Here is a 22,155-nt window from a genome sequence, read left to right as displayed (position 1 = left end):
GTCTGTCTTGTTGTTGTCTTGTTGTCATAGATGTTGGTTTTTAGTGTCATTCACGGGTCTGTCTTGTTGTTGTCTTGTTGTCATAGATGTGTTGTTTTCTTGTTGTAAGGAGTAAGGACTATCACGGCTTAACCAACCCGTGAATGGGTTTTTTTTTCGTGTCTTTTGTAAGGTCTATATATTTGACAATGTTGTGTACAACTACATTTGCTTGTTCATCCAACTCTTCATTTCCTATATACTCTTCTCATTTCTGTTACCTTATCAACCGATTCTTCTTATCATCATATCTTCTTATCATCATTTCATCTTGTTAAATATTCAAACCCATTTCCATTAATACATACCTATTTCTATTACAAAAACAAATTTCCATAAACCTTGCAACAAAAAACCATCTCCAATACTATAAGCCTTCCAACAAACTCAAATTGTTAAAAATGTCTAATTGGAGTTCCGATCAAGAAGTTGATGAAATTGTAGAGGAGGAAGTAGATAGTATAGTGGAGGAGATCCAATACAACTACACTCACCCGAAAATACCACCAGCTCCAATAATCCGAAGAGTGCACATTAATAGAGACCGCAAAGAAGGCCACACTCGGTTGTGGAATGATTATTTTAGTGATAATCCGACTTACACTAACACTATGTTCCGTCGTCGCTTTCGAATGAACAAACCATTGTTCATTCGTATTGTTACTACTATTGAGAATGGATTCCCATACTTTAGACAAAGGCGAGATGCTACTGGAAGGCTCGGTCTTTCTGCACTTCAAAAATGTCCGTCAGCTATTCATATGATTGCGTACAGATGTTCGGCAGATGCGGTGGATGAATATTTATGACTCGCTGAAACAACTGCCCACAAATGTCTTCTACATTTTGTTGAGGGAGTTATAAATCTGTTTAGCGACAAGTATCTCAGAAGACCTACAACGGAAGACCTCCAATGATTACTGACTATTGGAGAACATCGCGGTTTCCCCGGAATGGTAGGGAGCATAGATTGTATGCATTGGGAGTGGAAGAATTTTTCCACTACATGGAAAAGACAATATTCACGTGGATCTGGTAAACCGAGTATCATACTATAGACGGTGGCATCACAAGATTTATGGATTTGGCACACATTTTTTGGACCACCAGGTTCGTTAAATGATATCAATGTCTTGGACCGTTCCCCAATGTTTGATGATATCCTAGAGGGCCGAGCTCCGAGAGTGACATATGTTGTCAATGGACGGCAATACAATATGGCGTACTACCTCACTGACGGTATCTATCCCAAATAGGCAACTTTCATCCAATCCATTACACTTCCACGTGGTCGAAAAGCAAAACTCTTTGCTCAATGGCAAGAAGGATGTCGTAAAGATGTAGAGCGTGCATTTGGAGTCTTGCAAGCTCGATTTGCAATCGTGAAGAATCCCATACTTTTTGGGATAAAGGAAAAATAGGAAAAATAATGAGAGCATCTATCATCCTGCATAACATGATAGTGGAAGACGAACAACATGACTACAATTTCTACAAATCAACGGAATTCCATCACGAAGAAGGAAGCGGAACTTCTCATGTCGATTTATCATATTCTACAGATATGCCAACAAATCTACATAATATGATGGACATTCGAAATGAGGTTCATGATACACAAATGCATGATCTTCTGGAAAAAGACTTGATTGAGCATATCTGGCAAAATTTTGGTGCAATCGCACAATAAATCTTATTCCAAATTCTGTTTAATATATTTAATATTTCAAATTTTATAAAATATGTTTACTATTCCGAATTTTGTAAAATATGTTTAATATTATAAAGTTTGTAAAATTTTATTGTTTTCTATTATATGTAATATAAAAATTTTAAATAATTGTTTTGTCATTTTAGATAATTAAAGTTTGATAATTAATAAACACAAGTTAAAAAAATATTATTTAAATGTTTGAGCAACCATCTTTGGGGTTCTCTAGTAATAGGGTGATTTTGCTTAAGTTCTCTTAGGGTTGCTTTACTTAATTTAGTATTAATTATATAATTAATTAATATGAGAGTAACTATGGAGGGTTGCTCCACTAATGATGGTCTAATTTAGTTGTCCTAGATTAGGGCATAAATCCTTTTTTTTTGTCAAGAATTCGGCTCATTTTCTCAGCGATGATGGCTTTTCCCTTTAATACAGTAGAACCTCTATAAATTAATCCTCGATAAATTAATAATCGCTAGAAATTAATAATTTTCTTTGGTCCCAAGTTGGGATTAGTGTAATTTTGGATACTATTCGATAATATAATAAGATAATATTTTTTTTGAAAATCTTTTATAAATATATGGTCCATCAATAATATAAATTAATAATTATATAAAATTATCTAAATATATGTATATATATACACATTACTTTTTATTAGAATTTCTTTTTAATAGTTTTACTATATAAAAATCTTTGAGTGTTATTTTCAAAACATGATAATTGTTATTTTTTTTGGAATTGATTTTATAAAAATATTCTTATTTTTGTTTTTTTTACCAAATTAGGAAAGTCTCTCTATAAATTAATAATTATTAATTTATCGAAAAATTAAAATCTCGATAAATTAATAGATTTTCATGGTCCCAACATTATTAATTTATAGAGGTTTTATTGTACGTAGGATAAAATAGTAGAGCTATTATTTTACGGTTCAGTTTTATCCAAACCATTAGAAAGAATAAAGGCACTCGAAGAGCTTAACGATCCAAAAATGGTCGACATGATTATTGTGTTGAGCAATCTGATTTGTCCGTATGCTGATGATCCTTTGTCTATGTTGGAAAAGATAGAGAAATCAGAGAAATGTTATTCTCACGCCAAAAAGTACTTGGAAAAGTCCGATGATCCCATCCCCAACCTCAAGCAACTGAGACCAGTTTCATGTATCATTGTTGTTTTAATAAATTATACATCACTCTCTATACTTTTCGTAGTCATTGTGATTTATTTGATTTCATTTTTTGAATTTTAGATGCTCAAGTGAGCGCTTACCTTTCTCTGTTGATGGCCTCAAGAAAATCTCAAGGTCAACAATGTGGTCAGTGACGACATTACATATAAAGTTTTTGGTAATAATAACGCCTATGCCGGTATAAACTTTGAAATATTGGGAATCGATTGTATTCACTCGCCGAAAGGTATCCATTCTCAATTTTAATTGTCTAGTTCCCTATTCTAGTCTACACTCTTTCAATATCATTATTCTAGTTTCCAAAAAATATGGCTAAGTCTATTTTTGGGAATAGGGAAATATGTTTGACCAAAAAAAAAAAAAAAAGAAGTTTATCATTAGTTCTAGAATAAGATTAGTCTCAAGATAAACTGATAATAATTATTAGTTCGAAAAAATACGACTATAGTAAGATTAGGGGTGTCAAAATGAGTCAAGATTAATGAGCCAACCCAATTCAACTCAACTCATGAATCTAATGTGTTGAAAATTTTGACCCTAATGAGTTGATGGGTTAAATAAGTTGATGATTAAATGAGTTCATGAATCAAATGAGTTTGGTTATAATGGGTTTATGAGTTAATCACTAACCCATCAATTTCTTCATTATCAACCTAATATCATCAAGATCATCATACTATCATCATCATCATACTACCATCATGTAACTATCATCATCATCATCAACATTGTCATACTATCATCATCATCATACCTTCATAATCATATTAACATCACCATCATCATATCAACATATATATCATAGTCAACAACATGATGTCATCATGATCATCTTATAATTTTTCCCAAAATCCCAAACCCGTAATTTTTCCGCCAAAATTTTGAACTTAGATTTTTTCCGCCAAAAACGAAAACCCACAATTTCTCCCCCCCCCAAAATGCAAATCCGTAAATTTTTTGTCAAAATCGCAAACCCGTAAATTTCCCGCCAAAAACGCAAACCGACAATTTTCCTGCCAAATGCAAACCTGTAAACTTTTTGTCAAAAACGCAAATCCGTAACTTTTCCGCCAAAAATGCAAACCCGTAATTTTCTTGCCAAAACACACCAGAAAGTTATGAAGGTGATAATGATGATGATGGTAAAAATGATGATAAAAATTAATTATAATTATTTTCTATTAAATATAATTAATTTTTATTATAATTAGTTAATCCAATTATTCATCTAACTCATATAACTAAATGGATTCAACTCATATAACTAAATGGATTCATGAGTTGATCCAACCCAATTGTTAAATGAGTTGAGTTAACTCATTTAACTTTTAACTCATTGGATAATGAGTTGAGTTGGGTTGAGTCAACCATTTTGACAAGATAAATATCACAAAAGGATGATAATATTAATCTCAAATAAAAATTTAACATGTACATACATTTTTCTGATTTGGCAGCAACAAATTACTCCATTTTTTCCGACATAGGTGATATTTGAATATTTATACTTATGTGGTTAAATAATTCTGTTGTAAAGTAAGATTTTGTGCACAAGATTTGTTGAATCAAATTAAATTTAATTACAATTGAGAACTAAGCTTATGGACCAGGCCTAATTCTTAAGAAGCATATAGCCCATTAATTAGCCTGTATAAAAACGTCACACGGTGCGAAAGCGCATATCTAAAACAGCAGAGCATGTGGATTCGAGAACTCCTCCTCCTTTTGGACTTTGCTTTCTCTCCGACGACGATCTTGGTATAAAGAACTTACTGCAGCGGGAAATCGACTTTCAAATTCGAAGGATTTGGTCGATGATCCTGTAAATTCGCTAGTTTAGAAGTGTCTTCTTCCTCATAGCTGTAGATTTTAACCTAAAATTTTTCATCTGAGCGAAAGAAATGGATTCGGATGCTGTGAAGGAGTTTATACGAAGGGAAGTTCCGGATTGGGACGATGAGGTGGTGTCGACGGCCAGATTCAAGGCGTTTAGCGGGCAGAGATACGATTGGGAACCTAAATTTCAGTTTTGGCGGGATTTGATCCTCAAGGTTTCGCGTCAGTTCGGGATGTTCATCATTGATCCTGTTCAGGTATGGTCCATCGCTTTTTGATTCTGGATGAGATGAAATTAGTGTCGCAACTAGTAGAGATAACTGATCTTTTTTGTATCCAAAGGTGAAGAACGCGTGGTTTGAACGAGGAGGTATGACGCCTTTATGCGTTGATCATGTACTGGTGAGTTTTCTGCATTTAGTGGCGAAAGAGGATTTTTTTGTCTTCTTGAGATTGATTACAAGTTGCTCGTTTTTTAGTTATTGATGCATAGTGAAGATGATGTCGTGCGGATTAGTGATCTTGATGACCCCTGTAGTGGCCGTATATCTCGTTTATTTAGGACAGTAAGCAACTTAGTTGCTCAACCGTCAGTGAAGCCCGGAGAGATTCTGGAAGATAAACTTGTTATTTTTCCACTCTTAAAGGTGCCTCTGTGTTCCTTCTCACTTTTAACCATATAAGTCTTCAAGCTATCTTTTGTATCCTTTGTATAGCTCGTTTGCTAATAAGTGAAGAATTGTCAGTTTATTGTACACGCATGTGGCTCATATAAGCAAGTCTTTGCAATGTCTAGGAGAAGGCGGCTGATGTGGTGAATATTTTGTCTGAGGGACACTGGACTTCTACTTGTGTTGTCACACTGAAGAAGTTCCGGAGTTTGTGCAACGGTTCGAATGAGGCATCAGCTGTTTTGAGTCACTTGTCAGGGTGTGGGAAAGCGCATAAAATCTCTATCAATCGTGGAGAACTGATTGAGGTTGGTTATTTATCTATCTGATAAAGAGATTTGTTAGTTAGTTAGTATAGTATCTATGGATTTTAAATGAGCACTGTTCCTTGAGATATATCTAGTCAATAAGGCATGTAAAGTATCTTGCTTGAATTTTTATGTCCAAGATTTTTCTCGTTTAATTACACATTCTATAGTGAAGAGATAATAGAAAGAGACCAATTTGACAAGTTTCCTAAATTAGACTTAGTTCAGGTCAAGGCTTATGCTCAGTGTCCGAAACCAATATACTTATGCTTTGCAGGGTGTTAAAGTGTCCATTTCAAAAGCAGCACTTCCCAGCATCTCAAATTTAGACTGTGACATTCTGCACTTGCTAAGGACTACAGAAAAGCTTCAAGATCAACTTGAAGTGATGGACCAGCGTTGTGAAACGTAACACCTTCTGATTCTTGATCTGTATCGAAATGGTTTAATTTTTTCGTACATTGATCATAGCTACGGAAAAAATAATTTAGCTTTACTTCTTCATATATGGTTAAATAGATTGGATTTAAGTGTATCTGAATCGTTTTCCCTTTTTTAGGTCAAAGAAATCAGCTTTGTTATCTCTAAAGTCTGGACACAAGCAAGTTGCTCTAAGGCATGCAAGGCAACTGAAGCTGGCGACTGAGAGCAGAGAAAAATGCACTTCACTTCTGAACAGAGTAGAGGAAGTGTTGAACGCTATAACAGATTCCGAATCGACGAAAATGGTAAACCCTTAGGAAGAACGTGTCATGTTTGGGTCTATGTAATAGTATCAATCATGGATTTAGAAATATCTCTGTGTGTTTGGCAGGTCTCAGAAGCAATCAAAACTGGAGCTAAGGTTATGAAGGACATCAAAATCAGTGCAGATGAAGTTCATGACTATTTGGAAGAACTTGAGGAAACTATTGAATCACAGAAGGAAGTAGAAAAAGCTCTTGGTGAGTGGTGTTTTGTCATTTAAACATACATACACGATTACTTCATCAGATTTTATGTTTAACTAGATTCTCTGTTAATGTGGCAGAGTCAGCTCCATATCCAGATATTGATGACGAAAATATCGAAGAAGAATTATTGGAATTAGAGATGGAGCTTGAAAGCGAAAATTCCCAAGTCCAACCAGGAATCTCAGATACTGCAGATTCACTGACTGAGATGTTATCAGAGCTTAAACTTGGCTATACGAAACAAACGTTGGAAGAGCAAGCTACTGAGCCAGTTCGGATGAAAGATACCGGAAAAAAGATTCTTGAACCAGCATAGCAGAACAACGTACAGTATCTTCATTCTGGTGCGATCTCTTCTCTTTGTACTATGAGAGGAAAAGTCACTCAGTATCATGTAAATAGATTAGAACCTGGTAAAGTCAGTTCTATAGTATTTGTAAGCTATATGTCTTTTGTTGGGATCCTAGAAACAAAAGCTTTACTCCTTTGTGTAAACTCAAGAGCTTGTTTCATAAACAGAGCGGAAGGTCGAATTATGATTTTGATTGCTCTGATAGTGGCTCATATTTTGGTAATATTACTAGCGAGTCACGATTATTATTCTTTTAGCCCCTATCCTATATGTTACATGATTACAAAAGCTGGCACTACAAAAAAGAGAAACTTGAGGAGATCCTTTCATGGTAGTTGTTCTGATGTTGTAGTGATCTTGTGGATCTGTACGATTCACCTTGAGATGGCTCTAGTGTTGTGGAGAAGAAGAAGGCCATGAATCAGCAGGTAACTATCACCCCTCTGTTTACTCGCTCACGGGTTTCCAGATTTTTTAACAGAGAGAATTCCTCCATCTGTTAGTGGTCCTTGATTTCTTGTGTAGGGTGTTGCACCATCTGAATTTGACAAAAATGTGGGGTTTGGTATTTGGTTAGGGAAAGTAGCACACGATGGCGGGACAGATTGTCGGGAGCAATTTTCCGTTGGAGTGAAAGGAGGAGCAGAGTTCTGCATTGGCATTATTAGTCCAGGATGGTTGAGAAACGTTAGCGTATTAGCTGAATTATTAATCCCAGGCAAGCCTGCTCCTAAAACAGGCGCAGGAAGAAACTGTGATGCACCCATTTGCATTCCCATACCCATTGCTACACCCATCTGAGAGTAATGAGATCCCAAAGGCAACATCATTGATGGTGTAACAAATCTGTTACCCATGGTCATCATCTGCAACCCCTAGATTTATGCAGGTTACAACGAGATTCTTTCGATTGAATTTGTTATTTGATTTTTTTTTTTATTATACCTGAACTTGAAGTTGAAGATTCGTCATATAATTGATTGCTTCATCCAACATCGATTCGTTGTCGTCCTATGAACAACATTGAGTATATAGGGTAATGTAAGTAATGGTAGAATAACCAGAAAGCTTTTGATCTCTTTCAAAATGAATAAAAAAGTTGGTTCTTAAGACAAACCTTGTGATAGTTAGGTAGTAGATCCTGCAAAGTACGCAATTTCTTGTTGATATCGTTTCTTTGCTTCTGTTTTCCACAATATTATTATACACCGATTTATCAGACTCAGTATGCACTAGTTTGCTTTGTAGCTTAATGAGATTACTTACTCTTTCAGGTGAATCATAAGCTTCTGCATTTCGTTTTATTTTGACCAAAGCTTTTCTCGTTCTTGCAGGAACTCGTCGTGGCCTCGCATCGTCTGACTCGTCATCTAGACTCTGCGTTGAGACAAAAAAAAAACTGTCTTCAGACAGACAAGAACCTAACAGATAAACCAAACCAACAAAATCTGTGAATCAGTCCACATACACTGCTTAGATACGTGGATCCTTCACTGTATTCAGTGAAACCTGCGGAGGAGGAAGCGTCAAAGCCCGATCCAACCGTCCTTTCAGCAACCACAGATTGCTCATCAGGAGGTAGAAACTTGATCTTCTTTCGGTTATCAGAATCAACCACCACCCTCTTTGATGAAGAAGATTTCAAAGTCTCAATTAAAGTTGAATCATCAACATGTTTATTGGTTTCCAACATGGTCGTTTCAGGAAGAGCAGCAACAACATGATCTTGTGGAACAACCTGTGTGTCTCCGATGGCACCACCAACACCAATAACATCACCATGGATGATGATACTCTTCATGAAATCCTCGTTATATTCGGCCTCATACAAATCCATGATTGTTTTCGTACGTTGATTGTGGATAGAAACGTTGGATCTTTGGCCCTTGGCAAGAATCTGGCCATTCTCAAACACAAGCTCCATATACTGTTGATCGTTCAACCTGCAAAACAATAATCACTAGGTAAGAAGATCATCTACATAAATATATATATATATATACATGTGTGTGTGAGAATCAAGATTGAAGAACTTAATTTGGTATGAAGGTTGATGATGGGGAAGTCATATTTGTTGTTGTCTTGTTGAATGATCCGAAAAGGCTTTTTGTTTTTTTCCTTCAATGGAAAGGAAGTAAGTGAAAGCTAATCTTTTCTTTTGTTGTTGTTGTTGATCAACTTCACACTTCTTCTTTCTTATATTTTTTGCTTTTGTTTCTTTTTCCCTTTTATTTTCTTTCTATTATTATTATCTTTTTCAACTCTTTTTTAATTTATTTTTCTCAGGTGCAATTAATTTCTGAGTACAGTAGTACCACTGTTCATATATTTCGTACTAGCTCGAATCTTAGCATCTCTGATATTTTTTTCTATAGTGCTTTTTTTTGGTTCTATATATATATTTCGCATTAGAAAAAAAGGATTATTTCAATGCAAGGGAAGGGACTATACACTATAGACTATAGAGTAAACAAAAAATTAGATTAAATTATATATTAAGTACATGAGTCAGAAATATCAGATCGCGCCACAACATAGACAAAATATCTTTTGTAAACATCAATGAAACAACAAAACCTCAGTTTCACAATCGACAAAATATATGATGATTTTCAACAAACAAAATTATACAGAACGACAAAAGAAGAAAAACAGTTGTTGGGAAGAGAGAGAGAGAGAGAACGGGCCAAAAAGCCCACGTGATTGTGGGAAGAACAAATTCACAGTACAAGGACAAGGAGGAATGGGCCGGGGCCCACTATAAAATATGAGGGGGACCCATGAGGGGGTGCTTTGACAGCATTCTTCTCTTCATAAAGGGCAAAGTGGGACAAGTCATAACAGAGGTAAAATTTAAATAATAAAAAAAGAGCGTGAAGTTCACGTGATATCCACGTGGTTCTTTAGTACCTTTTGTAGTTCCTTTATTTTTTTCTTGTCCCCTTTTGCAATGTATTTAGACATTTGTCCCCTCCTAAACAGTGACTCACTCTCATCTCATGCATTCATTCTTTTTTTTCTTTTTCTTTTTTTGCTCTGTCATCTACTATATATATATATATTTTCTTCTTACATAATCGTCGAGGTTCAAACTTCAAAGTATATCGCAAACACTAGACGTCTAGACCAAAACGTAAACCAGTCGGCAACACAAACCAAGCCGACACAAACTAGTTTGACCGTTAAAGTAAATTCCCATGTAGGCGGGGAGGTGAATTCAAAACAAAACACGAGTTTTAGAGCATCTCCACTCCACTCATGAGTACTCTCATGAATACTCATATTTTTAGGTTCCAAAATAATATTAAACAACCTAATTATGGGTTCACGAAAGTGAGGATCGCTGCTATGGAAAGCAATTTTAGCAACGGGTTAAGAACGCTATGTGGCATCCTGTGGTAGGTTGGAGCAAAAATATAAAATGTTTTTTTTTTCTTTCCCCTTTCTTCTCTCTTTCTCCCGACTGTCTCTCTCTCCTCTCTCGCAGAAGACAAACGATTGAAGAGGCGATTCATCTCGAATCGGAAAAATCAATGGATTTTCGTTTATGTCTTTGATTTTTCCGACTTATATTGGAGGATAGTTGGTCATTCGGAGGCGATGGCTTCCAGATCGGCTCAATCGTGAGAGTTGATGGTTCGGTTCTCACGGCTACCAACGGCGGTGGTTCCTTTTAGTGGGACAACGACGGCGGAGGATTCTTCTGGTGGCCTACAGGGAACGGTGAGGTCCATTGGCTACCGAATCGGAGATAGAAGGTTTGTCTTCTCCTTTCTGATTTATTGCATGTATTTGAAATTAATCTTTGGTTGTCTATAATAGTTAGGGTTTCAGATTAATTGATTGATTGTTAGATTGGTAAATGTTTTATTTCGATTTGACTTATTAGGCGTAGATTATGAGATTAGTTTGATGTTCAATCGGTTTTGAGAATTTTTTTGGAGGGTGATTGGATTTATGTTTTAATCGAGTTATTGTCTGATAGTTTTTTCAAGAATTAGTACATTTTTATGTTCTTGTTATCTTATGTTTATCTGTTTTGTTATAGATTGTTGATTGAATCCTTGTGTTGTTCTCAATATTAGGAGTACAATGTTTTAGTTTATGTCTTGTATAAGTAATTGTGTGATCAATGTTGATCCGGTTGTCATGTTTTGTGCAAGGTGCTTCATAAAGTGTGTGTAGCTGATAAATGGTGAAGATTGGTTAAGGTGAAGTGGACACACGGTTGGATTCTCTTACTTGTAATGGTATGCTACTCTAGCTTTCATTGTTGTTGTTTGGTTTTGTTTGAGTTTGTGTTTGTGATGAATGTGTAGCTTTTTATATTGTTTAAGTGTTATGTTTGTCTACGTGTTATAGATTGTAAGAAGAATTGAAGTGTTATGTTTGTCTTTGTCTTGATGTGTTATGTTTGTATTTGATGATGAGAATGTTTGATGTTCGGTAAAATAATTGAACATCAAACCGTGTGTTTTTGTATTTGATAAGTGATGAACCTATGTGTGTTTAAAAATTTGCTCAAGGGTTTAAATTTTTTCAAAACCGTGTGTGTCTTAAATTTAATCCTTGTGTTGTTATGTTGTTTGATCATGTGGTTGAGTTTGAGTTTGTGTGTAAAATTTTCCAAAACCTATATGATTGAGTTTGAATTTAGTATTGACTTTAAAGATCAGTTTTTTGAAAATGTTTACCCAAGAAAATTTACTGAAAAGTGTTTCAATCGCTCTATTCATAGAGATATACTAAAAGTATATCTCTTTAGTACTAAAACACTCATTAGTCTTTAGCTAAATAAACATTTATTCTCTTTGTTTAACCTTTAGTATTAAAGCTCACATAAACCTTGAGGTCAATATAAACGACCATTGTTAAACACTAACCCAAACTCTTAACGTTTATCTCTCCAAACCCTTTCGTTTTCATAAACCTAAACTCTCAATTTTTACAAACCTAAACTCTCAGCTTACACTAACACAAGCAATGGATCCTAGAAACCCTTATCGTTTTTGGGATCAAAATTTTGTTGATCTTTTGAATTCTCAAAAAGACTCCAACTGTTCTGATAATCCTATTCCTCCTATTTCCACCCTATCCTCTCAACCTATTCAGTTTACTAATAAATTCTCTTCTCAGCCTTTAAACTTTAGCCCTGGGTTCTCTTCTCAGCCTCTTAAAATAACCCCTACATCTGAATCTGAAGATTGTACCGAGGTTACAGCAGATGAGATTGATGAAGACGGAGGCAGAGGAAGTAGGAAACGGTGGAGTGCAGAGGAGGATGTTCATCTCATAAGAGCTTGGTTAAACACAAACAATGATCCAGTGGTGAGCAACGGCCAGCGGTTACAAAGTTTCTGGAAGAGGGTTGCAGACTATTACAAAGCTCATGATGGAGATGCTACTTCAAACACAAGAGGGCCTTCACAATGTAAGGCAAGGTAGAGTAAGATAAACCACCAAGTCAACAAGTTTGTTGGGTGTTACTCACAAGCGAGTACAAGAAGGAAGAGTGGACAATCAGAAGATGATGTTGTGAGCATGGCGTATGAGTTTTACAAGAATGACATGAAGAAGTCGTTTATGCTTGGACATTATTGGAGAGAACTGAAGAATGATCAGAAATGGATCATAGAACGACATGAAGAATGTAGCAATAAACGTACTAAGCTTGCTTCTGAAGGAGATTTCTCAGCTCCTTCGAGCAATGGTGGAGACGAGATGAGGCCTCCGGGGGTTAAAGCTGCCAAAAAAAAAGAAAGAAACCTGCAGTTAATATTAATGTGGATGATGGTTCTGTCAGTAAATTGGATAAGATAATAGCAATGAAGGATCAAGAACAGGCGGCTAAAGAGAGGCACGACAAAATGAAATTGCTAGACAGCCTGCTTAACAAGGGTGAACTAACACCTGCTGAAGTCCTACTTAAAGACAAACTGGTTGATCAAATGTTGACAAACATTTAGGTTTACGAACTAACACCGTTTGAGTCTTGGTTAACTATTGTTTAACTTGTGTTTAACTTGTGTTCTTCTTTTGTTTAACTATCGTTTAAGTCTTGTTAAACTATTGTTTAACTTGTGTTCTTCTTTTGTTTCGGGTTTTGGGATGACATATGAAGCTGTCTCGTTGCCATCTAAAGTGAAACATGTTGGTAGTCAAGCGAATGGAAGCTGTCTTTTTTTGTATTGATGTGTTATGTTTGGAACCGTGAATGTGTTGGTTGTTTTTTAGTGCCATTCACGGGTGTCTGTTTTGTTTAAGTGTGGTCGGCTTTTGTTTGTTGAGCGGACTGTTTGCAACCCGTGAATGTGTTTTGGGTTGTTGTATTTGTTTTTGTAACCCGTGAATGGGTATTGATTGTGTTTGGAAGGTCTATATATTGAAGGTTCATGTTCAATTTCATTTGCGCTTCTGATCAATTCTTCTTTTCATTTCTTCCTCCCTAAAACATAACAAACATTTATCTTATCATCCTGATCATTTATCTTATCATTACTTCTTCTCAATTCTTGTTCTCATTTCTTCTCCTCATTTCTTGTTCTCATTTCTTCTTGTTAAATATTTCCATTACCAAACTAACAGGTTTCCATAAACCTTAAAAAAAAAACCCAACTTCCAATAAGCCTCACAACTAAACCAATTTGACTAATAATGTCTAATTGGAGTTCTGATCATGAAGTTGATCAAATCGTAGAGGAGGAAGTTGATAGTATAGTGGAAGGGATTCAATATAACTACACTCAAGAGGAAGAACCACCAGCTCCAATATTCCAACGAGTGCACATAAATAGAGACCGCGAAGAAGGCCACACTCGGCTATAGAATGATTATTTTGGTGAGAATCCGACTTACACTCCCGCTATGTTCCGCCGTCGCTTTAGAATGAACAAACCATTGTTCGAACGCATAGTCAGTACTATTGAGAATAGAGTCCCGTACTTCAGACAAAGACATGATGCTACTGGAAGGCTCGGTCTTTCAGCACTTCAAAAATGTTTTGCAGCTATACGTATGATGGCATACGGATGTTCGGCAGATGCGGTGGATGAATATTTACGACTAGCTGAAACAACCGCACACAAATGCCTTGAAAAATATGTAGACGGAGTTATCCATCTATTTGGAGACGTTTATCTCAGACGACCTACAGTGGAAGACCTCCAAAGATTACTGAATATTGGAGAATAACACGGTTTCCCCGGAATGGTGGGGAGCATAGATTGTATGCATTGGGAGTGGAAGAATTGTCCAACTGCATGGAAAGGACAATATTCACGTGAATCTGGAAAACCGACAATCGTACTAGAGGCAATGGCATCCCAAGATTTATGGATTTGGCACGCATTTTTCGGACCACCGGGTACGTTAAATGATATCAATGTTTTGGACCGCTCACCGGTGTTTGATGATATCTTAGAGGGCCGAGCTCCAAGAGTTTCACACGTTGTCGATGGACATCAATACGAAATGGCGTACTACCTCACTGACGGTATTTATCCCAAATGGGCAACTTCCATCCAATCAATTACACTACCACGTTGCCGAAAAGCTAAACTCTTTGCTCAATGTCAAGAAGCATGTCATAAAGATGTAGAGCGTGCATTTGGAGTCTTGCAAGCTCGATTTGCAATCGTGAAGAATCCCGCACTTTTTTTGGATAAAGGAAAACTAGGAAAAATAATGAGAGCATGTATTATCCTGCATAACATGATAGTGGAAGACGAACGACATGAATACAATTTCTACTATCCAACGGAGTTCCATCACGGCGAAGGAAGCGGAACTTCTCATGTTGATCTATCGTATTCTACCGATAGACAAACAAATCTACATAATTTGATGGGCATTCGAAATGACGTTCATGATTCACAAATGCATGATCGTTTGAAAAAAAAGACTTGATTGAGCATATTTGGCAAAAATTTGGTGCAACTTATCAATAAATCTTCTTCCGAATTATGTATAATATGTTTAATATTTCTTATTTTAAATTTATATTTAATATTCCTAAATTTGTAATATTTTATTATTTTATATTTTATGTAAAAAATTATTATTTAAATAATTGAGTAATGTAAGTGAGTTTCTCTAATAGAGTATTGATTTTGTTTAAATTACTAAGTGAGTTGCTTTAATTAGTTTAGTATTAGTTTTATAATTAATTAAGATTTAAATAATCCAAGTGAGTTACTTGAGTGGATATGGTCTTAGTGTACTTTTGCTCCAATACTATACTGTTATTTCAGTAGACTTGTATAGTTGAATTAAACTGCAAAGTTACTGTCTCGGGTATATATATAAAGTTATAAACTAATAAACAAACGAGTAAAATCGCAAAGCTATCTTAGCAAGCACATGCACAAATTGTTTGGGCCTATATATATATATAATAAGGCTTTAACCTTGTCAATGTGAAAACAAAAAAATAAATATATAGAAAGGTAAAAACTATGTGATACGCAACGAGTCTAATATCTAAAGGGAAACATTATGTTACACACCCACACGTATCATTATCATGTTTGAAGATTTTGGGGAATTTATTATTTACAAAAAAAGACCGAATCAATCACGGGGTTAGCGCGTAATCTAAACCCCAAATAATTGAAAATAAAATATAGTATCAATACTTCTATCAAAAGGCACGCACGTAAAACCTCAATATAGTAGTAACACGCACGCACACAGATGAAATATAAATATGCTTTGGTTGGGGGTGGTGCTACTTGGTAAAATATAAATATGATGTCTCTAATTAAAATTGAATTACACGCTACTTGGTTCTAAATCAATGGGTACTTTCCCATATAAGCTATACTAATTTACTACCTGACTTTTTATGTGTAAAAAAACATGTAAGACGTATTCCACAATCATTTATTTATCATAATAACAGTGTAATTCTTCATTGTAAAGTAAAACTGGGGAAGTAAATAGAAAGAGTTTGTTTTTTATAAGAGAGCAAACATATTTCTTTATGAAAAAAATGAAATCTCGTAAAAAGAAATAACGGGAGTAGCTTTGAAGTCATTCATCACTCTTCAAACAGAAGATTAGAAGGCGCATGCATCACTGCATTGTATGACTTGTTGTTGTACTGGTACATATATAGACGCTTTCCTTATTGTTAAACCGCCGTAAATTATTGGTTATGTTTCGAACCTAAAATATATACTATGTAGGAGTGGTCAAATATCGATCTCTTTCTCTTATACAATAATTTGTCTTCCATATTGGTATGGTCAACTTTGTGACAAGAACCAAAAAAAGATTTTATAAAGATAAAAGAAACAGAAAACGAGAAAATGGAATGAGTTGGCCAACAAGGGAGGCTACAAAAGAGTCACGAGACATGCAATCATCCTGATTTGAAGCCAGCCCATGTTTTTACTGACAAGCAAACACATTGCAGTAAAGTCGAGTTATCATAATTTATGATAAACATAAAGTAAATTATTAGAGATATTTTTTTAAAAAAGAGGAAAATCTCTCTTACAACTTAATGATTTATAAAAGGACCAGACATTATCATTAAATCTTGAAACTAAAAACTATGAGTGCCTTGAAATCTGAGAGTCACTACATACTGTTTTCCTTTTGAAATATTTTTCTCTGAGACCTCATCTCCATTTTCTTATATTGTAAACAGCTATGATTTAATTTGCTTATAATTGACTCCTTTTTTATCTACTTCAATATTAGAATAAATCGACTTCTCTTTATATCTTGCTTTTTTTTTTTTTGCTTTTCGCTTTCAGAAAGTTTATACCTATCCATAGAAAATACTGACCAAATACATGAAACATATTGGTAATCTAGAAACAAAAACAAAAGAAGAGTAGACGATAACATAAATAGATATAATGAAGGGGACAAAAAAATGGTGTAGAGAAAGGTTTGAAGAAAAAAGAAAGAAAGAAAAAAAAAAAAAAAAGTGAGGAATGGTGATGATAATGGTAGGGGTGGTGGGGAACATATCTCTTCTTTATCTTTTTTCACTTGTTTTTTTTCCTCTCTCTTAAAAATCATCATAATAACAGTTTTTTTTTTGGTTCAAGCTATTTATTTTTCCCTTTCTTTCTAAAATCTATATTTGCTTCTTCAAACCAAACGGTATCTACGCAATAAATGTCGGTTATTCTGATAATTAACGTCAATGTTTGAATGTTTCGGGTTCAGAAGATTTGTATGTGTTTCTATTTAGCTAATTTGATAACGACACTTTACAAATGAGTCAAGATCGTATCACTATATGACTTAAGCGTTGATTAAGAGTCATGTATAGGTTTTGTAATTTGTTATATTTAAATTTTGGTACCATAATTTGTAATTTTGTTGCAAAGAAGCTTGACAGGATCTTGGTTAATGATGAGTGGTCCTTCATATTTCCATCCTCGTTCGCGGTGTTTGGTGAACCTGGCTTCTCTGATCACAGTCCAAGCTGTCTCTTCTTGGACTCTCACAAGCCTAAGAGGAAGAAGCCATTTAAATTCTTAACCCTCCTCAATCAACATCCAGACTTTGCTTCCCTGATTCATCTCTGCTGGGAAGGTTTAGAGTTTGAGGGAACAGAAATGTTTCAACTCTCCAAGAAGCTTAAGGAACTAAAGCCAATTATTAAAGCTTTTAGTAAAGAACACTACTCTGAGATTGAGAAGAGAGTCAAGGAAGCATACTCTGATCTTCTCCATTGCCAACAACAACTTCTTTCGTCTCCATCCCCGGTTCTGATTCTGCAGGAGGAAAAAGCACACCGGAGATGGTGTACTTTAGCATCTGCGGAGGAAGTTTACTTGAGGCAAAAATCTCGTATTTGCTGGCTGGAGGAGGGGGATAAAAATTCAAGATTTTTCCATCGCTCAATTCTCATCAGGCAAGCTCATAATGAAATCATCTTCCTTCTGGATGAAAACGATCAGATTGTGGATTCTAGTCAAGGGATACAAAGACTGGCAATCGAGTATTTTCAAAGATTACTTGGTGACCAACGGGACCATTCAACGACTTCTGCTCAGGAGATTGCTGCTATAGTCCCCCAGCGCTGTTCTCCCACTACAATCCAAGAGTTATCATCTCCTGTCACGCCGGCGGAGATAAAGAAGATTGTATTTTCTCTACCTAAAAACAAAGCCCATGGTCCAGACGGCTACTGTGCAGAGTTCTTCACCGCACACTGGGACACGTCGGTCAATCTCTCACGTCGGCTGTCTTGGAGTTCTTCAACTCTGGCAAGCTCTTGAAGCAATGGAACGCAACTATCATCTCCCTAATCCCAAAGACTCCCAATGCTCAAAGATTACCAGAATTCTGTCCAATAGCCTGTCTCAATACTGTGTACAAGGTTGTTTCAAAACTACTGGCGAATAGGTTGAAAAAGGCTCTCCCTGATCTGATTTCAAATAATCAATCCGCATTCATAAAAGGCAGATTACTTGTTGAAAACATTCTCCTAGCAACTGATCTCGTGCAAGGCTACAACCAAAAGGACATATCCAAGAGAGGTATGCTAAAGGTGGACCTTAAGAAAGCTTTCGATTCTGTTCACTGGAGCTTCATCATCAACACTCTTGAAGCAATGAACTTCCCAAGGCATTTTATCTCTCTGATAAATGAATGTATTTCCACCACAAGCTTCTCAATCTGCATAAACGGAGAGTTATGTGGATATTTCAGCAGTACCAAAGGCTTGAGACAAGGTGATTCCCTATCCCCGTACCTTTTTGTGCTAGCAATGGAAGTCTTTTCCCAGATGTTGTCAACTAAATACAGTAATAACTGCATTGGAGCTCATCCAAACGCCACTGACCCGACGGTAACCCATCTGGCGTTTGCCGACGACATCATGGTGTTTTTTGATGGTAAAGTAAACTCATTGAGGAATATCACTGCGACCCTCCAAGAGTTTGCATCCATCTCAGGTCTATCCATGAACATCAACAAGACTGAACTGTTTATTGCAGGTCTGAACCAAGTTGAAACCTCCCAGATCGCTTCTCTTGGTTTCAAAATTGGTTCACAGCCTATCAGATACCTTGGATTGCCTCTGATGCATCGAAAACTCAGACTTCCAGATTATCGATCTCTGCTTGATAAAATAACTAACCGGTTTTCTTCTTGGTCTTCTCGAGCCCTTTCTTACGCTGGTCGAGCTCAACTTATATCATCGGTGATATATGGAATGCTTAATTTTTGGATGTCAGCCTTCATTCCCCCTAAAGGTTGCCTGAAGAAGATTGAAAGTCTCTGTTCGAATTACCTCTGGACTGGTGATGTCAACAAAAAGTGTTCAGCCAAAGTTGCCTGGCAAAGTTTATGTCGTCCCAAGCAAGAGGGTGGTCTTGGGTTCAGAACTCTAACTGATTGGAACAAAACTCTCTGCCTCAAGCTTCTGTGGCGAGTTCTTACAGCAACTGACTCACTTTGGGCGCTTTGGCTTAGAAATACCAATATTAAAGACAAATCCTTCTGGCATATCGATGCGAAGAAGCAGAACTCATGGACTTGGAAAATCATGCTAAACCTGCGCCCTCTAGCTCGACAATTCATCAGAGGCACCCTGGGGAATGGTAAATCATTAAGCTTCTGGTTCGACTGGTGGACTCCCTTAGGTCCACTGATTGAGTACATGGGGCCGACGGGGCCTGCTCAAACGGGTATTCCTTTAACAGGGAAAATCTCAGATGCTTGTAACTCAACCGGATGGAATCTCAGACCTGCTCGTTCACCTTCAGCTGAAGCCCTCCATATTCATCTCACCTCAATTCAAGTCCCCCTGTCCCTAGAATCAGATTCCCTAGTGTGGTTGGTAGAGGGAGATTAGCTCAATAACTTCTCCACCAAACGAACCTGGGAAACTCTTCGACCCAAATCGGAGCACCAACCATGGACTACTCAGGTATGGTACAAGGGACATGTTCCGAGGCATGCCTTCATGTTCTGGCTGATGCACTTAAACAGACTTCCTACAAGAGCCAGACTTGTCAGTTGGGGAATGGACATTGACTCAAGTTGCTGTCTATGCGCTTCTTATTTGGAAACAAGGGATCACTTATTTCTCCATTGTGAGGTTAGTGAGCAAATCTGGATGAAAATCAATGTCCGGCTAGGGTATGGTCCGATCCTTTTTCACACTTGGACAGCTTTTTCTACTTGGCTGGATAACAGAGATTCTATCTCTCCCCGTCCTTTGCGGAGACTTGTGGCTCAGGCCACTCTTTACGCCATCTGGATGAAGAGAAACACTCGCTACCACAACAACATTTCCACAGATGCTCTGGTACTTTTCAAAGCTCTGGACCGTCAAATCAGGGATGCGATCTTGGCAAAACAACATCGCAGTAAGTTCAAAAACCTTCTGCAAACCTGGCTTCGATATGACTAGTTGATCTACTCATCGTCCGGCTTTGTTAGACCCTCTCTTGGTTTTATTTTTTTTGGCAAGGGATGGCCTTATGTATCTAAATTGTTTTACTTTGCAAACGTTTCATTTTAAATGAAATTCACAAGTTTACAAAAAAAAAAAAATAATTAAAAATAAGAAACCAGTTGCACATATATATTGACCTAACTTAGACCTATCAGAATTGGGTTTAGTTGTTAAAAAAAAACCTTTGGGAAAAATCTTCCAATTATAAAAGAGAAAACTAGGAGTTCTAATCATATTGATTGGTCATGAAGAAGCTAATAAGGAGTGATTGTAAAAGAGTAGAAGTGGAGGCGACAAAGTGAGCAAACACGTGGAAAAAGGCACGTGACGTGGGGAATATGAAATGTTGTCGATGGTGTTTACCGTCTCGTGCTTGCAAAAATATATGTTTTCAAGTGTGAGAATTGTGACGTATCCTCAGTCCTTAGTCCATAGGCGAAGCATCTCTCATTAGCTCCTCTCTTTAAGGTTACGCATTCATTACTCATGCTTCCCTTGCCTCCATCTTCTCTCACTTTTCTTTCTTCTTACTTTTTTTCTCGATCTCTTTATTTGTTTCTTTGCTTCTACTTTATTACATGTAACGTACAAAACCAAGGAACATGCACTTTTTCTGGCGACCGAAGTTTTAATATATATATATCGAATCGAAAATGACTATATATATATATATATGTTTATATCCAAATGCAATGAATAGAATCTTGATCCTAACCAAAGAGACACAGTTATTAAAGTCACTATTTTGTATACGTACCAGCGACGGATAACACACCAACATGATGTGTTTTGGTCTCTGGCAAATTTTTATATGAAATTTGTAATCATCATATCCATACGATGAAATCTACGGAAGCAAAATATCTGCCTCAATTAAAAATAGAATTCTGATCACGATTTGTAGGAGATTAGCATCACTTTTATTCACTTTGGACGATTGTTACACAAAAGGTTGGTAAGTTGGTTTAATATTGGAAAAATATAGTAGTGGTTGGACTTGACCATAGATGCTAATGCTATAGCTTTATGATTATAAGATAAAGTGATGCTATAGCGACGTGGATTAGAATCATGCGAAGCCCAAACTCTTGTCATGCTTGGATACTACGATGGAATCCACGTAGATTTTTTTTTTTTTTTTTGGGGTCATAATTAAAGAACATTACTTATTAGAGAGTTGATGACGTAAACGAGACGTGTTTAGCAGTTGATAATTAATTTAACAGACGTTTAATTAGAGTATTGATTTAGTGCTTTGAGAAAAACATTTGTTTTAAAGTGTCTCTCTCGGATACAATTACAAAAGAATGAAAACCCTTAACTATGGAAGTGGTGTTTGTCGAACCCACGAATGCATCAATGCGCGTCACGATAATCTCATGCATTGAACTTGAATAAATTAGGCCGGATTAATGAATGTTTTTCTAACAATTTAATCTGTACTTTGGTCTATACTGTATTTATTTAAGAAATTATGTTCTTATCCGGTTTAGAGCATTCCCTACTATATATCCAATATAATTTCTTAAATCTAAGGCTAGCATTTGATTTTTTTTTTCATAAGATATTGCTATATATGAAGCCAAATCAAGCGTCGATCTTAGTCATTTATATATTTGTCTTAACAGATAATTCATTTACTCAGATACTAAAAT

The 22,155-nt window shown here is 36.2% G+C and overlaps 2 protein-coding genes and 1 pseudogene across 4 annotated transcripts; 2 read left to right on the top strand and 1 right to left on the bottom strand.

Moving 5' to 3' along the window:
- The first annotated feature begins 440 nt into the window (after positions 1 to 440).
- On the top strand, positions 441 to 1,460 carry LOC104704142 (uncharacterized; annotated as a pseudogene).
- A 3,172-nt stretch (positions 1,461 to 4,632) lies between these two features.
- On the top strand, positions 4,633 to 7,319 carry LOC104699667 (uncharacterized). Its single transcript, XM_010415008.3, has 8 exons — positions 4,633 to 5,044; positions 5,130 to 5,189; positions 5,267 to 5,434; positions 5,584 to 5,766; positions 6,044 to 6,174; positions 6,326 to 6,494; positions 6,581 to 6,710; positions 6,797 to 7,319. The coding sequence occupies exons 1-8, from the start codon at positions 4,853 to 4,855 to the stop codon at positions 7,033 to 7,035; spliced, it is 1,272 nt and encodes a 423-aa protein (XP_010413310.1). The 5' UTR covers positions 4,633 to 4,852; the 3' UTR covers positions 7,036 to 7,319.
- On the bottom strand, positions 7,246 to 9,346 carry LOC104699668 (transcription factor PIF6-like). 3 transcript variants are annotated; one of them, XM_087459589.1, is made up of 6 exons: positions 9,105 to 9,273; positions 8,540 to 9,014; positions 8,338 to 8,448; positions 8,189 to 8,254; positions 8,017 to 8,082; positions 7,246 to 7,946 (listed from the first exon to the last, which is right to left on the bottom strand). In XM_087459589.1, the coding sequence occupies exons 2-6, from the start codon at positions 8,993 to 8,995 to the stop codon at positions 7,527 to 7,529; spliced, it is 1,119 nt and encodes a 372-aa protein (XP_087315715.1). In that variant the 5' UTR covers positions 8,996 to 9,014; positions 9,105 to 9,273; the 3' UTR covers positions 7,246 to 7,526. The 3 variants fall into 3 exon arrangements, with proteins under 3 accessions (XP_087315715.1, XP_087315716.1, XP_087315713.1); XM_087459590.1 differs by having other exon boundaries at positions 7,246 to 7,937; XM_087459587.1 differs by having other exon boundaries at positions 8,540 to 9,346.
- Between the last annotated feature and the right edge of the window lie 12,809 nt (positions 9,347 to 22,155).

The sequence above is a fragment of the Camelina sativa genome, chromosome 7, assembly GCF_030686135.1.
Source record: "Camelina sativa cultivar CO46 ecotype springtype chromosome 7, ASM3068613v1".
NCBI classification, from domain to species: Eukaryota; Viridiplantae; Streptophyta; class Magnoliopsida; order Brassicales; family Brassicaceae; genus Camelina; species Camelina sativa.
The sequence above is the reverse complement of the archived record's forward strand: the minus strand, read 5'-3'. Positions and strand labels throughout refer to the sequence as shown.

What these genes read in the sequence shown, in the direction of transcription:
- LOC104699667 (XM_010415008.3), top strand. Translation starts at nt 4,853, where the DNA reads ATGGATTCGGATGCTGTGAAGGAGTTTATACGAAGGGAAGTTCCGGAT. An exon ending in ATCGTGGAGAACTGATTGAG is followed by an intron (nt 5,767 to 6,043) that starts GTTGGTTATTTA and finishes TATGCTTTGCAG; the next exon opens with GGTGTTAAAGTGTCCATTTC. An exon ending in GGAAGTAGAAAAAGCTCTTG is followed by an intron (nt 6,711 to 6,796) that starts GTGAGTGGTGTT and finishes TTAATGTGGCAG; the next exon opens with AGTCAGCTCCATATCCAGAT.
- LOC104699668 (XM_087459587.1), bottom strand. Translation starts at nt 8,995, where the DNA reads ATGGAGCTTGTGTTTGAGAATGGCCAGATTCTTGCCAAGGGCCAAAGA. An exon ending in GATCCACGTATCTAAGCAGT is followed by an intron (nt 8,449 to 8,539) that starts GTATGTGGACTG and finishes GTCTCAACGCAG; the next exon opens with AGTCTAGATGACGAGTCAGA. An exon ending in TACTACCTAACTATCACAAG is followed by an intron (nt 8,083 to 8,188) that starts GTTTGTCTTAAG and finishes TGTTGTTCATAG; the next exon opens with GACGACAACGAATCGATGTT.